At 39.1% G+C, this 17604-nt stretch overlaps 1 protein-coding gene across 1 annotated transcript in view; it reads left to right on the top strand.

Annotated features, from left to right (window-relative positions):
* Positions 1-17331, top strand: part of TBC1D14 (TBC1 domain family, member 14) — a 29251-nt gene extending 11920 nt beyond the window's left edge. The window contains exons 9-11 of the mRNA XM_009697699.1: positions 3026-3135; positions 12470-12728; positions 16755-17331. Of these exons, the coding sequence (XP_009696001.1) occupies positions 3026-3135; positions 12470-12728; positions 16755-16820 (435 nt within the window). The 3' untranslated portion in view covers positions 16821-17331. The remainder of the gene's footprint in view (positions 1-3025; positions 3136-12469; positions 12729-16754) is intronic.
* The last annotated feature ends 273 nt before the right edge of the window (positions 17332-17604 follow it).

Consider the following 17604-nt stretch of genomic DNA (forward strand, 5'->3'; position numbering starts at 1 on the left):
AAAGTTAAAAAAAAAAAAAAGAATTGATGGGCTCAGTAGCTTAGAAAATAAGTAATTTTAAAATTAAAAGAACTTATTTTAGAGCAATATACTTGATAAACAAAAAACCCACACACATACATACATGCACACCCCCTCAAAAAAAACAAACCAAAAGCCACCCTGCTAACCTTTTTGAACAAGAAGGTGAATGAAATTGCTCAATTGTTCAACTGCTATTTTATGATGCTCAGAGAATAGTTATGAGAATATTATTGTGTTTTTCAAAGTGAGCACTGTAGTTGAAAGCTGAAAACACCTTAATATTAGAACTATCTTGAAGGTGCTTTTTATCCCAAACTAATAGGTTGTTAAAAATAGACTGTTGCAGGGAGAACCAGGTTTCCCATCTCTTATTGTAGCAACTGTGTTTGAAAAGGAGCCTGAGGGAATCAGATGAGTGGACTCCTCAAATTTTCAGTGGGAGCTGGTTGCCTGATTCTCTCTGGAGTCTCTGAAATTCGTTGCTAGCATGTACACTGGGCTACTTGTGTTCCAAAGCAAAATAAGACACATCTTCTGAAATGTGTTTTTAATTGACTTTAAAAGTTGGGTTTTTTTTTGTAAAATATATGGCATTCTGTATTTCTTTCTCACTTGTCTTCTAACACTATGAAAATAGGATCTGCTTCTCAAGAGTTTAAATGGGAGAAATAAAGCAAGGGAATAGATGACATCAACAACAATCACTTCTGTTGCTTAAACAGTAGGACACTAGGGATTCTGTCAGTATTTTGTGCTGGAAAAGCAGTGTGTAATTCCCTGTTGCAGCCCCTGGATCTCAGTAGTTGTAAATGCCCATGGGGAGGTGTACCACAGTGCAGACAGCATTGCTAGAAACAGCATCAGCCATCTTCGTTACTGTACCTGGAAAAAGAGGACATGTTCATGCATTCAGTGTGTAAATACAGTTATAGTGAAGATGATTTTGGAATTAAATTTGCTAGAATAAGATTTTTTTTTTTTTTTTTCAGCTGAAACAGTAGTTTTTGGTATGCTGTTGGATAGTGCCTGGCTAAATAGCGACTACATGATAAATGAATGCTTACAGAAGAATAGAGATGGTGATACATGAAATAATATTAACGTATGGTGAAATTACAAAGCCATGATTAATACCACAAGGAAAACCTTGTACCTAATATTTCAAACAGAGTAGTGACACATAAAGTGAGACAGTTTTGGCTTCCTGTGGTTAATATACTGATCTGCTGTCTACCCTCATCTTCTTGTGTCAGTTTTACAGCTTAATAACCAAATGCTGATTTGACTTAACATATAATAAATTAAAAAATAAACTCAGCATAAGTTAGTAAGTTAGTTGTGGAAATGATAGTAATTTATACCTGTTTATCTTGACTTCTTTTGTTGGTTAGAGTTTTATTAAACTAGAATTTCTTTTTTAATTACTACTACGTAAATGTCTAGTTTAATGTTGATTTGATCAAGATAAATACCTGAACTGCTATCGCATTTCTAATAGAGCTGCCTGCAGTACTATCAATAGATGTTATTGTAGCAGTTATGTGTAAGATCCCTTCTCTAAAGTACTTTTGAAACACTTAAGTAGAACTCTTACTGTGGTGCTAGCATGTAAACAGATCATTTTGGAAGTAGAACTATCTGTTGCTTTACCTGCTTCCTTCTTTATACTCACAGGTCTCATGTGATGGCTGGATTTCATGCATTTAAAAATCCATATTAGGAAGCTGTTTCAATTGTACAGTCCTCTAAAGTGGGTTTTGAGATTTCTGGTGTCATGTTTGCCATGAAGCTGTTTCTCAGTAACTGATGGTTCAGAGCTTTTACATAACTTTATGTGGTTATTTCTGTAGCATACACCCATCTCTGATGGGCTTTTAAGCCTTGTACTCTTAATGACTGCCAGGCCTAATTTTTTATTTGCCACTGTTAATGAAGGTAGTCCACCATCTGTGACTTCATTCAGATGAAACGGGAAAAAATTTCTGTAAGGACATTAAAAAAACTGGGAAACAAATCTGTCATCCTTTAAAAGGATTTCAGACAAAAGGCTCCAAAACACTCCTCTTTTCCGTTTACTGTCATGATGTTTTGAGGAGATGCTGATACAAATCACAGCCATTTTTTATTGCTGTTATTGGGGTATTGTAATTAAAATTACTGAATCATTCCAGGACTTTGCTTAACTTTTCTTCCTGTATAATTAAGAGGACCAGGGTGGGGGGTGGGGTGGGGGCGTGGGGCGCTAAAAAGCCTTTTTTTTTTAACTCTTAGTTGCATTGGAACATTTTCTTTTTCCATGCCCTCTGTTATGAAATTTGATGTAAATATTCAAATTGTAAAATAACATGAAAACCTTCATGTTAAAAGCAGTACAGTTCAGGGGTGACAGTATCAGATGGGAGTTAACAATCTGTTTCTCTTGCATAGGTGTTTGTTCCTGATATTTGGCTTTTCTGTGTGAACTTCATCTCTCCCTCTTTGCAATAGAAATGCCTATTATCTAATTCTAAAACGTATGGTATAAAAGAAGCTTTGGCATTAGAATATGATTTATGACTGGAGCCAACTGGACTCTTCACTCTTGCTGTGGACTATTAAATTACTTTTAGTTTTGCTTTTCATTTTATAATGCATTGGGCCTTGGATTTTATTCAGTATAATATTAAATTACTGCCACAAGCATAAAGCACCATTCTTTTATCATAATTACTTTGAGAAATCAGCAAATAACTTCTCTCCTGTTGATATTTTTCTTTCCAAAGGAAGCTGGCCAAGACCCAAAACAATAATTATATTGTTTAGTATGAGAACGGTATAGAGTGGATCTTAAACTCTTTGTGCTTGCAGATGCTGTTCTTTATGTAAATGTTCAGCTCTTTATGGTATTGTGTAATTCATATGATCCTATTTTTCAAGAGCATTCATCCAACAACAGGTAATACATTTAAGCCTATTAATAATACAGCTAACAGCTTTTTTTCTCGCCATTATGTTTTCCCAGATGTTGACTTACTTTGCTGCATTTGAGGTATTCTTTGAAGAAAATCTGCCAAAGTTATTTGCTCACTTCAAAAAAAATAACTTAACTCCAGACATCTATCTTATCGATTGGTAAGACGTTGAAAGTATAATTACTAATGTGCATACTAACATATAGCTCCATGTCAGTATTCATGACGGGAGCTGGAGTGCTCTTACCTGGTTTAGTATTCTTTTAAGATAAAAGCTTTATCTTTTGTTCAGTACTTGAGTTGTCAATCCAAATCATTCCCACGTACTTCTGTGATGTTTAATGTTTGCCTAACCTTTATTATTGTACTTGTGTTGAGTTTTAAATTTATTTTGAAATACAGCTGTATAGCAGTGTTTATCCATATCTAGTGCATATTTGGATTGATCTTCTGGGAGGATCTGTTAGTTTTTCTAGTGCATGTGAAGGTGTGCATATCCAGAAAGTATTGTTACTCTTGCATTTGAAATTTGTAGTTTGTCCTCCTGCACAGATCAGTTGCTTGGTACTTAGAACATTTGTCCCCACAGCAAAAAGCTGGAAGCCTCAGAAAAGCAAACACCTCTGCTTTTGGCAGGATGAACTATGACTCTGGGCAGTATCTCACTCATGTTCAGTGGTCCCAGATCCTATTTAGAAAAATCCAAGTACAGGTTAGTTAAAAACTGATCTTGACACAGTCCAGTTGAATAGCTAAAGGGCATTAGCATGTTTTTAATTACTGCAGCTATTCCACTTAGCAGACAGGCAATTGCAATCTCTTTATTTGGTGAAAGTGCCTTCCCTTTTAGTTCTAGTATAATTAGAACCTTTTTCCTTAGAGAGGAAAAAAGACAAGGATCCCATTTGCACTCCTGCCAAATTTCAGTGTGGTATAAGGCACTCCAAATTGAGTGTTTGCATCTGTGACTATCAGATTTGGTTTGGGGCAGCTAAAATGTCTCTTCTTGGCAAGCAAGACTTTGTTGTCAGTTTCGGGATGATAGGAAGTCTTTTTTGGGAAAAATTGGTTTGCCCATAAATTATTGACAACTTCTCCTGGTCTCATGTATCTGACTAAATATTTCCAGTAAGAGATTAAATTCCCAGTAGTAACAGTGGTTTTTTTCTAATATTCATAAGTTATTATTGTGGAAAACATTTGTACTGTTAATGCAGTTCTACCTGAACTAAGCTCTCGATACCCTGATCTTTAAGACCTACTTGTTAGAACTGAACATGTTGCTGATCCATTAGACAGAAATCAGTTTAAAGTAATTCAGTCCAATCCAACAGCTTGAAGTTTGAATACGTGAGTTTCCATAGGGTCATAGAATTGCTGGGGCATTGGAAGGGCCCTCTGGAGATCATCTAGTCTAAACACACTGCTCAAAGCAGGGTCAACTAGAGCAGGTTGCTTGTCCAGTTGGGTTTTGAATACCTCCAAGGAAGGAGACTCAACAACCTCTCCAAGCAACCCTATTCCAGTGTTCAACCACCCTCACAGTGAACAAGTTTTTTATTTTCTTATGTTTAAATGGAATTTCCTGTATTTCAATTTGTGCCCATTGGCTCTTGTCTTTTCACTGGATACAGCTGAGAAGAGTCTGGCTCTGTCTTCTTTATGCCTAGGTCCAAGCCCACTCTTCTCCTGGTTAAACAGTACCAGCTTTCTCAGCCTCTCCCTGTGTATCAGATGCTCGAAGCCTTTAATCGTATTCACGGCAAGCTGGACTTACTCCAGTATATCCCAGTATATTGTACTGGGAAGCCCAGAGCTGGCTCACCAGTGCTGAGTACATGGATGACCTGCCTTGCCCTGCTGGCAGTGCTGTTCCTAATGCAGCCCAGGAGTTTGTGGACGTTCTTTGCTGCGCAGGCACATTGCTGGCTTACATTCAACTTGTTGTCCACCAGGAACTACATGTACTTTTCTGCAAAACTGCTTTGCAGCCTGTTGGCTTCCCACGTGTAGTGGCGCCTGGGCTTATTTCCTACCCAGGTGCAGGACTTGGCCTTTCCTTTTGTTGAACTTCATGAGACTGATATTGGCTCATTTCTCCAGTGTCTCAAGGTCCCTGTGGGGTGGTGTATCAACTACTCCTCCCAGTTTTGTATCACCTGCAAACTTCCTGAGAGTACAGTCTGAGACATCATCTAAGTCCTTAATGAAGACATTGGAGTATTGGATGAGTATCAAACTCTGGAGTACTCTAACAGTAGATTAGCTTGAAGCTGTACTTCATGCCACTAATGACAACCTTCTGAACTTGGCAATTCCAGCCAGTTTTCAGTCCGCCTCATTGTCCATTTTGTCTAGTCCGTACTTCATCAATTCATCCAGAAGGATTTTCTGGGATATAGTGTTGAAAACCTTGCTAACATCAAGACAAACAACATCCATTCCTCTCCTCTCATCCACCAAGCCAGTCATCTCACTGTAGAAGGCTATCAGGTTGGTGAGGCATGATTTTACTTTCATAAATCCATACTGACTTCTCCCAATCACCTTTTTGCCCTGTGTTTTGAAATGATCCTCGGGAATTTTTCCTCCATTACTTTCCTAGGGATGGAGGTGAGGCTGACCAGCCTGTAGTTCCCTGGATCCTCCTTCTTGAAGATAGGAGTGACATTCGTTTTCTTCAAGTCCTTAGGAACCTCCCCTGATGACTGGGATCTTTTGAAGATAATTGAGAGTAGCCTCACAATGACACCAGACCATTTCCTCAGCACTCGTGTGTATTGCACTAGGTCCCATGCACTTGTATATGCCCAGTTTGTTTAAATGTTCCCTAACGTGATCCTCCTCCATCAAGGGTAGGACTTGCTTGCACTAGGCTTTTCCACTAATCTGGAGGATCTGGGTTTCCTGAAGGCAAGTCTTCTCAGTAAAGGCTGAGATGAAGAAGGAAGAGAGTACCGCAGCCTTCTGCATGTACTTTGTCACCAGGTTCCCTGCCCCGTTCAGCAACAGGCTCATGTTTTCTGGAGTCTTTTTTTTGCTGCTGTTGTAGGGAAGGCCCTTCTCATTGTCCTTAACGTCCATTGGCAGATTCAACTCCAGATGGGCTTTGGATTTCCTAGCCCCTTCTCTGCATAGTCAGACAATATCTCTGCATTTCGCTGGGGTCATCTGCCCCTCCTTCAGCCTCTTGTATCCTTCCTTTTTATATTTGAGTTTTGTCAGGAGGTTCTCGTTCATCCATACAGGCATCCTGCTGCCTTTGCTTGAGTTACTTGCTTTTCATATGCCTCTTGCACAGAGGATAGTGTAACATGGGCTTTGTTTGACTTGGCTTTTACACTGGGATTAAATTTTAATGCAACATGAGTAACGGAATGAAGGGATGTGTAATGGATAGGCTCGTTTCTCCCAACATTTGATAGGAGAAATACTATCGGAAGGGTTTTTATGACGGAAAGCTGAGAATATTAAACTGAACTAGATCTATGTACAGAGCAGGAGGATGCTAGAAAAAATACTGGAATAGTATAGAAGGGAAGGAAGGGAGCAGAGCTGGTATGTTCAATGGTAAGAGGAAAGATGTTGAAAGTACATTGCCTCAGACAATGTTGTGAAAAGCCTGTGTGTGGAGGAAGCAACTGAATAAAAGGCATATTAGAATAGGAAGACTGTAAACATGCTGGAGAATAACTTTATGGACAACATTAAAATCAACAGGTTATCATCTTTTTAATGGTTACTAGTATAATATGATGCTGTCATAAATAAGGTGATTTTTTTTTTTATGTGGGAGAGACCAAAACCGAATGTCTTCACGGTGAGGTGTGTTAATATCACTCTGTTGTCTAACTTCAAGCTTTACATTGTAAAGGAAGAAATCCTGAGGAACAACATCAGAAATTCAAGACGTAGAAAAAGACTGTTTTGATGAAAGGTTAAAGGTTTACATTCCCCTCAGCTATTTTGCTTTGATAGGCTAGTCTTTGTTGTATTTTCTTGAGTAAACTTTCATGTGATCAGTTGTTCTCTCTGAGAGCACATTTATAGGTTAAAAAAAAGGAAAAAAAAATTACTGACTTATGAGCAAAGAACTGAAGTGCTAAAGTCTGAGTGTGTGGGGCACATCAGGCCCCCCTTTCGTTCCTTCTGTGGGTATTGTTAAGAGCACTTGAAACAAACTTCTGTCATGAGTGATTGCGGATGGTGCTTCTCAAGGTCTTTGAACCAATGGACTGACAACCCTTAGCATTTCTTGCTGACTACCTGCATCTGTATTAAAGCTGTTTATTTTAATCCCAAGGACAATTTACTGTGTTCTTCCCCATCTCTAGAGAGTCACAACACTATGATCTTGCACAGGAATGTAGGCCAGTTAAGGTAGTCCTGCCCAATCCTGTGTTAAACTTTTTTTCACACTGTTCTTGAGCTGGACAGCTTGTCTCATTCTGTCTGTAATTTTGTTAGACGGTGGAGTTGGTATTTAACTTTGTGCGAGTTAGGTATAATATTTAAATATATATGTGTGTGTGTGCATGTGTATATATGTATACATATGTACATATGCATAGATAGATATACTTTCTACTTTAAAATACTTTAATCCTGTAGGAAGCAGATTTAGTTTTGGGGTTTTGTTGGGTTTTTTTAAATAGCCACTGGAAACTTAGCAAATTGGACTTTATATGTGCTGTCCTTCGATTACTTCCAGGAAGTAATACAGAAAAGATACAAGGAAAAATCCGGTGGGTCTTTGTTCTCACAAGTGAGTAACTATTAAAGCTAAGGAATTTGGAAAACGTTGTTTATAAGGTTGTCTGTGGCTCGTGGCTGACAGTGAATTTCCTCTAGTACAGATACCGCTCCATGAAAAACAGAACTGTTTCCGGAAAGATAAGAATGTGGTTTCAGTGTATTTAAAGTTGGCGAAGAATATGGTACAGTGTTGCTCTGAACAGATAGACCTTTTGGTTGTAAGTAAAAATCTCTATGAAACAGCCTTGCTCTAACAACATGACTTTTATTTAAATGCACATTTGTTCTGAGCTCCAAAGGGGTGCCTGCTGCTGTTAGGGTGAATGGCATGGTTACTGTGCAGGCATGTGTGCAGTAAATCTCAGTTGGTGCCAGCTCTGGGAGGGCTCCAGTAGCCAGTGCTGCCCAGAGCAGTTGCTGGGAAACCCTCCTGCTCCTGCCGCAATTACAGTGGAATCAACTAGTCTCCTTTGTGCTGCTTCCTGTAACCAGTGCCGCATGGAACGGCAGTAAAATTGGTATGCTTCAATCATTTTTGAAGGGATACGTTCCAAGAAAAAGAAATGCTGTGCATATAGATGGGCCCAGCTATGCAGGTGATGCAATGCTGCTTTGGGTTTTCTTGGGGCTGGTAGAGGATTTAGGGAGAGGAGCCCCCCTGCCAGTTCAATTGCACCACTGCCTTCTGTGATGGGAAAATGCCAGGGACTTAAGAATTTAATTAAAAGGTACAGCAGCATGATTATCAGCGGATACCTGCCAGAAGTAAGGCATCTCTTTTAAAAAGGACCCATGTGCTTCAAGTACAAACTTCAACTGATAAATCTCACAGAAAGAATTCAAAAGCTAGACAGATTTTTACTTTCTTTTTCTAAACAATATAAAGGGAGTCAAGTGTGAGAGAGCTGTAAAGAGCAACGTGCAGTCAGATTCACAGAGAATAGAGAGAAAGTAGTGTGTCTGATAGCCCAGTTTTGGCCTCTTGGCTCTGTCAGCTGATGTACCGCAGGCTTTTGTAGAGCAGAGCAGAATGTGGATTTGCAAAGGACACATGCTGTCTATTTATGGCCTGCTGCTGCTATCCAAACACCTCTTTATCCCTACTCAGAAAAATGAATTTGGCAATAATTATAGCCAAGGGCTTTGTTTGTACTGATGGATTGATCAGTGGTTCTTTAGTATTACATTGACTGTGCCTGTGCTCCGTGAACGCTAACTTTCTATTGACGCCATTTGCTTGTTATCATAAAAGTCCAGGCCACTTTGTGTGGACGTTTGTAGTCAGCACTTCCAGTGAATTATTTGTAAGCTTGCTTGTATTATATGGATGGATTTTACAATACAGTCATATTTACTGAGTGTTAAGAAGTTGGTGTGTTGCAGTCAGTATTGTATAGTACATAATATTTAAGCTTTCCTTTTCCTTATAAGGAACAAAGTAAATACTTCCACTGTTTTTTTCAACTGTAGTGATTTTAAAATTATACCAAATAAACTGTTACCCGCAAGCTTATTGCATAACTCTAAAGGTGCTAATGAGAACAGAGATGCCACTATGCAATGAAGTAATGCATGAACTTAGAAAGATGCAATTTTTGTCTCAAAGCAGATGTAGTTGAACTTGATACCAAATGTAGTAAATAAAAATTAGTACCAAGATGAAGGAGGGAGGATCTAAAAATAAGTTTAAAAGGTGAATTAATTCATCAGTTTCCACAGTTGAACTCAGAAGTTGCAGAAATATTTTTGTGCTGTTACAGACATGGGAAAAGAACGTGTAGTGCAACAATATATAAGATCTGATTTGCATCAGTGATGATGTGTGTGAGTTGTCAGTCCAAAATCTGGCATACCTGTCTTCATCACTGTTGCTAACAGTATCTTATGAAGGCTTTCTAATTAAAAAAGAAAGAAAAGCCAAAAAAAAAAGGAACAACGGATAGAAAACACAGAGCCTATGATTATCATGGTAACAGTACTTTGCTTTCTTGATAATGTTATGGTCATAGGCTTTCCCTGTGAGTAGCAAACCAGCCAGGATTTCATGCATCTACCTCAAAGTACACTTTCATCACAAGCAGGGCTGGGAGGAGCAGGAGCATCTGGTACTTCATTTTATTATTCCCCCACCCCTTCCAAACAGATAGCAGCTAGTAGCCTGCATTTATGTTATTCTGACACTGGACATCTCTGTGCTAGTCAGCTGTGTTGTCTGCACCTGAGACTTCTAGTGATTTGGAAGAGAGCTGCAGACAGAAAATTATCCCTGCAGTATAGTGAGAGCAGATCATGTGCAGGTAGTGTGCTAACGCTGCTGAGAGCCACTGCTGTAACTGCTTTATTACTATAATAAATTTCAGCTGGGTTTCAGACCAGTAGCTCAGATGTCTTAATAAAAAATGTGTTTCAGTAGGAAATGTTTGAAGGGAGCAAATCCTGTATCCATTCTTAGCAGTAATGATTCCTACTGTTGTTTCATTCCCTTATTCTAGGGAGCCCAGCCTCCGTTCGTAGGGCTTGATGCATGTAATTCCATGCTAGTATTAATGAAAGTTAATTGCCTTGTGAATTTCCTACAAATTGAACTTCCTTCCGAATTATGGAGAGATCAATGTCGAATGCCTTATTTGATGTGACAGCTTTTTTGATGCGAGTAAATCTTTTCCTACAAAAAGTAGTGTTCTGATAAATAGTTCTGGCTATTTCTTCTGACAGTTAATTATCTGCATAGTTGCAGATTTAATGCACATGGGTTATTCAGGTTAGGTCTGAATCATGACAGAATAATAGCTTTTGTGAATAAAAACCGATCAAAAAATAGGTATGGTTACTTACCTTTAACCAGGATTAGTTTCTGGCTGAGTGTTTTCCCGCTGCTTGGTGACCAGGAAGGGACTCAGTTGGATTGCTTCCTATTACACTGTTCTTTTTAAATGGAAAAGTCGTTGCTGTTCCCTGTGCATGTGTGTGTATAGACAAAGTGTCTCAATTCTGCTGTGTAGGAATTCTGTAGCAAGACATTTTTATATGGCGTGTGACTGTACAAAAATGTTGAAAGAGTATACAGAGTCTGCAACGCACCATCAGTCAATAGTCCAAAGAAGGGGCTCGTATCATGCTCTTCTTATACGTTCATGTATGTATGCAAAATACATAAAAGAACAATAGTGGTTTTTTCATCCCAGACTCTACCTCTTATTTGCTTGTTTGTATACTTCTAATGTAGCTTTTTGGAGAACAGAATTGAAATGATTTCCACTTGTTATAAAAACATTGCAATGAGATGTAAAAATAGAAAAAAGTAAAATCCTGAGGATCCTAAACCTGCAATTTACTTGTCACCTGAATTTGTGCAAATGGTTTAGTTTCATCTTGCTGCTTGTAAAATGAATATATTTTCCCATTTTCCGAAAGTGCACTGATTCACAGAGAAACTGGATACTTGATGATACATTGTTCAAATAATCTTATATAGTAAAAAGCAGATACTGGAGAAAACCTTTGATTATTAGAATTTACTGTGAAAAATATATTAATTCATATTCTATACTTACATATATGTGTGTATGTGTAAGTATGTATTTGTTTCATTGCATTGTTTTAAAGTAAGCCTGAATTTCCTAAATAAAAAATTGGAGGGGTTGGGGGGAGTCTTAAACACAAGAGAACTACTGTTCGATTCAGCATACTTGAAAAGAAATTTTGTGTCAAAAGATGTGGCAAGGTTTTATTTAAATCTAAGGCTTTGCTGACCTCTGCTGGAAAAAGAATTATTTGTAGTTTTGCAGAGATCTGTGCAGTGCGTCTGTGGAGAAATGTTCTCTCTCTAAATTCTGAAGGAAAAAAAAAAATCACTGTAACTCTTTTCCCTTACATACTAAAACGTGATTCCAGGAAACTTAATTCTCTTCACTTGCTGTTATGACGTTGTTTATGTCCATGAAAACTGCTCTGCCTTGTAATGAAGTGTGTTGGATAGAGGAGGGAGTAGGGAACATCTTTGCGTTCCTGGCTGCAGGGCTGTCAGCATTTTTAATATAGGAAGAAATGTACTCTTGGCAGTTAATGAAAACACAGTTTAAGCAACTGTGAGGAGGTTCTTGCTACTGCTGTGACCTTTGCTTCTTGGAGATCACATCTGTTCAAGCATACTGAGTCACCATCTTATCACAGCTATCTACACATTCTCTCTGGACGTCTCAGAGACGCCTCTGTTTCTCTTAACTCACTAGAGTTTAAACTGATCTTTCCTCCAAAACTCATGCTATTGTTACTTTGCCAGTCAGTGAGGCCTGGAACACAGAGTTAGTTTTACACGTCTCCTTCATCAGATCCACAGAGTTCCCTTTTCAGTATGTCTTAAGGTTCAGCTTTTTGTGTTCTGGCAGCTAAAACTGCATCAGCCCTCTGCTCTGAAGTGATGACTAAACATGCCTTTTGATTATACCTGTGGCCAGTGCGTGTCCATCATAAAATCATGTGTATTGTTTCTTCTGGTGTAACGCAAGAAAATTGATAGCAAGATGCCTTAATGGTTGCAGAATTTTATATTGTATTGGTCTAATAGAAGCTCTAATAGAAGTAATAGGAGTACTTTTGAAGTAAAAAAAGGAGTGTTATAAATATTTGAGAAGCCTCAAACTTACTGATGATCAGTCTGTGTACTTCTGAGTATCTAAGTGAGTGTCTAAGACATTTTTCTTGTCCAGTAACTCTGAAAATTTTATTCTGTTTTTCAGGATATTCACATTGTACAGCAAATCTTTGCCACTAGACTTGGCATGTCGTGTCTGGGATGTGTTCTGTCGTGATGGAGAAGAGTTCTTATTCCGTACAGCACTGGGAATATTAAAACTTTTTGAAGATATTTTGACCAAAATGGACTTCATTCATATAGCCCAGTTTTTAACAAAGCTACCAGAGGACTTGCCTTCGGAAGAATTCTTCACATCTATTGCTGCCATTCAGATGCAAAGTAGAAACAAAAAGTGGGCTCAGGTAAAAATGATGTTAATCTTTGATAACAAGTGGTGGTACTATACTCATGAAAATGGGGTTTGGCAGGACCTGGAAGAATGTTTTAGCAGAGCTAGTGTTTGGTTTTACAGGTAGGTGGGACTACGTAGCTCATTCTGTGCTTTTAGTATACATTCAGGTGAGTGGATTTCCTGAGCTTACCCTCATCTGGAAAGGGAGAGCTCAGTCAACATTCAAAATTGAAATGTGGAGTGGAGTTGATGCAGTGAAGTATCACACAATTTTTTAAATTTTTTAATTACAAAGGCTGCTGGCAACATTACATCTTGATATTTAAAAGCAGAAATTCACTCTTGGGAGAAGATAACAATTTGTCAGGACACGTTATAATACAGTCATCCTCTTAATATTCTTGAGGAACTATTTTGCCTAATTTTGCGCTGTACAGAAGTGATTACATCTCTGACTTCTCTATTGGAATTTAGCACTGAAGCCTTTATTTCAGAAATTGTGTCTCATCACTGTAATTTCAACTAAATTCCAGCTTAAAGAAAAAAGTTGGAAGTGTGTCATCTGAATCTGATAATCATTAAGTGGCTGTAACAGCCATTCATGCCAGAGAGTTAGGTCAAATGTGCTCCATAGTGTTTGGAGTGGAAACTCTTCCCCCTGCCCCCCCCCTTCTTTTTTCTCTCTTTCTTTCTTCAAAGCAGTAATAGACAGCCTGCTTCATGAGTCATGCTGTAATAGAGCTGTGCCCATTTTATCCAAATTCTTTTTTGCAGTGAAACTGAAAGATGATGTTAAACGTAGCGGTTAGGGCAATTCAGCTGCAAATGGGAGTTTATGGCTCTTTCCTACAGTAATAGTCTGCCTGTAGGTGCTGGAGACTGCCAGCTTGCTATTTGAGGTGAGAATTTCTAACCTTCACAGTAGGCGTAGATTGTAGCCTTTTGAGCCTTACCTTGTGTATAAGGGGGAACACAACCTGTGCTGCCCAGCTAAGAGCAGCCCACTGCCAGCATTTCCTCCCTGACATGGCTTTCCTCACAGCTTAGTTTGCATTTCCCTTCTGGTCTTGGTCATAAGCTGCTAGTACAGATCCAGCTTTGTTTCTAGCTTCAAGAACATTTTTCAGCCAGTAATGTCTCTACAAATAACCTCTCAGTCTTGTTCCTCGTTCAAGTGGCTCACTTTCTTTGAACATGCTGTGTGTGGATTAGGATAGTATACCAAATAAATTCTCAGCCTACTGCTGCTTCACTTGCAGAGAAGGAGATAGAGCTCCTGTTCTGCCAAGGACCCCAGGTGCTTTCTTAGCCAGTGGCTTTCAGTCTGTGACACATGCGAAGGTTTAGTGGTGATTATCATAACAGGAGGAGGACTTCAAAGTAACCTAGCCCAAGCAGTCTTCCTCAGACTCCTCATCAGCTTCATTCCGACTGTGCTGGAATTTGCCAGATTGTTTTTGCTTGTTGTGGCAAACTGAAGAAAAAATGTTGCTGACTGTGGTGCAAATAGTTCTTAAACAGAGTTAGCATGCTGTAGGGTTGGTGTTGGCTGACCTCATATCTATCTTGACTTCTGCACCAACTGGCCTTCTTGACCAGGTAGTTCTGTTGCTGAGTAAGTTTCCATCAGGAAAGCCTGTTCACTCTTTAGCCTGCCCTCCTTTTCCAAGCCAGAAGTGGGTAGGGGCTGTGAGTTTGCTCATGTCATGCACTTACTGGGACTGCTCAGTTGCTGAGGTGCCACTATTGGAACCAACCTAGAAATGTTAACAAGTTAAAGAGGGTATGGGATTTTGTTTTCTGTTACTAAGATGCTGCCTGTGATGGCTTCTTGCCTCACTTCAGTCTTTAAAGTTCACCAGCAAGAGTTTGGACTCAGAAACCTGATCTTTGCTTTTCTAGGACAGACAGGCGTTTGCTAGTGTGTGACTTGGTTGCACAGGTGGACTCATAGCAGTGCTGGGTATGAATCCTGCACAGTATGCTTGAGAAGTCTGTCTATGGTTGGGATGCTTCCTAGCTAGATAATTTTCTGACTGTGACTATTGCTGTAGAATTCAAATGCTTTGCTGTAGTACCCATGTATTTTCTGTAGGAATTAGCAAAATGAATGTCAAGAGTGATGGATGCACCACATTCACGATAAACTCTAAGGTGGACTAAGTGACCATGTGCATTAGTTCTCAGAGGATGCAGAATGCTCTTGAGGTTAGAAGAGTGGGCTTTGTGTTCTCATCTCCAGCATCATCTTACTTGGTTACAGTAACTGTACTGCCTAAGCAAGCAGCAGAGCCTGAGGTAGTACTTCTTTGTAGGAATATATTTGACCCTAGAACTCAGAAGTCCAGTTCAGCTGCCTATCTCAGGGTGTACTTGGCACTCAGAAAAACACTCACTCAATGAAACTTCCACCTTGCTGTACCATGGTAATTACGTTCCTGTTATCCTGTCAGTCACGTTCTGACCTGATGCTATCTAGATACGATGTATGTAGGACCTCATCTGAAATGTTACGGGCTGCTTATGAAACTGGTTCCCACAGTCCTGGTTTCCTCATCAGACGGGCTGGTGTATGTTCTCCATCTCACTCTATTTTCTTTTGGTCACTGACAACGTGATCAGGAAGCTAAAGACTGAAAGGAGTCCTGGTAATTCATGGATGCAGCACTTCTAGTAACAAGGACACTGGTTATCGGTAGGAAACCTACAAGCTCTGTTTTTCTTCTGGAATTACCTGCAAAGAACTCCAGGGCCTTGTGCCAGTACAACCTTAGCCTGAAATGTGAGTGGATGTTGTTACACCTACTGCTTTGTCATCAACAGCAGAGGAACAGAGATGGTAGAACAGACTTAGACTGTTGGCTTAGCATTTCTGTAATCTATATGTTTCAAATCTTAGCTCTATAAAGTTTTCTGAATAACTAAAGAATCTGAGCTCTGTTAGTAGGCTTAAGGTCTATGCTTTTCTGCTTTCTGGATCAGTATTGTGGTGTCATTCTTGTGTTCCTTAAAAAGGGTAACTTTTTTTTCACCAAGGATATTCTTACTATGGCGCTTGAAACTCTCAGAAGCCCATTTGATTGAGTAGCTGTTGATTTACCCTGAGGCTTTATGAAAAGGACCTCACTGAAATATCTCTCCAATTCTGGAAGTTGCTGAACAGCCAGCCAGCTGTGGCTCTGTTCAGACCCACGTTGAGCTCTTCTGTTGCAACAGCTATGGGTGCTGTTGCATTGAAGCATAGGTGGTGGTGTGTGATTGCCCTGTGAGTAATTTAGCCCCGCCTCCTGTTAATTCTGGTAGTGCAGAGGTTGGTTTGAAGTGAGAGGGAGAAAAGAAGTTTCCTTAGTCATATCTGCAATTCTTTGAGATGAAATGTCCCTCAGTACATTCAATTCAAGGGTGATTCTTGAGGATGCTGCTGGACTTCTTTAGCAGAGACTAACTATAGGCAGGGGGCATATTAAGCAGCATGAGAAACTGGCTGTTACTGTGCCCTCTACGTGAGGGCTAACAAAACAAAATTGTGCATTGAATATTAGGAAATACAAATTTTCAATGCGGACTTTTTGCTTCAGAAAAAGATATAAGCAGTTCTGGAGACAATGATCTAGACAAGTACCAACCAGTGCTAAGGTAATTCTGTCCTGAACTCTTAGATAATGTCATGTTGCTGAGGTTGCTCACTTGCTGTGTTTTTAGACATTCCATTCATCTTGAGAATTATAACTTCCCCTCAGGCAGCATCTTTTAATAGTGGTAGTCTTGCGTAATCAGAATAAGAATCTTGTCTCCGGGCTTCAAAAGTGTGTGTTGGGGAAGATTGAGTTTAAACCTTTGTTAAATCCATTTGTATCTACCATGCCCCAAGGACTTATGGGAGAGGTCTCCATCAATGAAGAGGTTCTCTAAATTTGGTTACATTTAATAGTTAAAATAGTATTGCTCAGAGATAATTGGAAACTCTTCAGACAATGATTTATTGAGTCAATTTTAAAATCTAATACTTTTTTCTTTCATTCCTTGAAATGTCTAGATACTGGCTGCTCTGCAGAAAGATAACCGGGAAATGGAAAAAGGAAGTCCTTCACTCAAACGTTAAAATTATGGTTGCCTCCAGTGACTCACGGGAAAGAGCTAAACTGGCAAAAATATTGAGTACTGTTTGACATGTATGAGCCTGCAAATCAAAGTGTTATTTCAGAGTTTTGTTTAGTAGTAGGATAGCCTTAAAGGGGAGAGAGGAGAAAAGAGAAGGAGGGAGAGGGGGGAAAAGGGAGGAAATCAGGATAAAACTCTTATAAATTAAACCTAGGCTTAGCCTTAAACTTTTAGTGGAACGAGCGTTTGCTGTGGACAATGTTACACATTCTGTACTTCTGAGGAGGGTAATGAAACTATACAATATTAAGGGGTTTTTTTAAGTTTGGGTTTTTTTTTTCTTTGATGTTTTAAAAGACTGGGCATTCAGCAATGTCAATTGCTTTGAAAACTATTCCCCAGTTTCATTCTTGGGCAGGATATATTTCCCATACCTGTAACAGTAGCTGGATCTGGATTTTAAATAACTGGTGCTGGAATTTACAGTTAAATGATGTAAGGACCATTTCTTTAGAAATGCTTCTTGTTTTATAGGCTGTGGGTCCCATTTACCAAAGAAATCATGTAGACTTAGAACTACATTCCATTCTTTAATAAAAAAAAAGTTAAGTAGAAAGTAAACTTGGAAGAGAAGTCACGTTAGCAGTGTAAAACCAATTATTCTTCAAGATGCCTTGGAAATTTCTTTCCAATCTAGATGCATATGGAAGAATTCCATTCATCAGACTAGATTCCAAACAAATCAGGGGGTTTCTAGTATTAAACTGGCATCGTTTCCCAATTGT

This window comes from Cariama cristata, unplaced genomic scaffold (genome assembly GCF_000690535.1).
Source record: "Cariama cristata isolate BGI_N322 unplaced genomic scaffold, ASM69053v1 scaffold4543, whole genome shotgun sequence".
Lineage (NCBI taxonomy): Eukaryota > Metazoa > Chordata > Aves > Cariamiformes > Cariamidae > Cariama > Cariama cristata.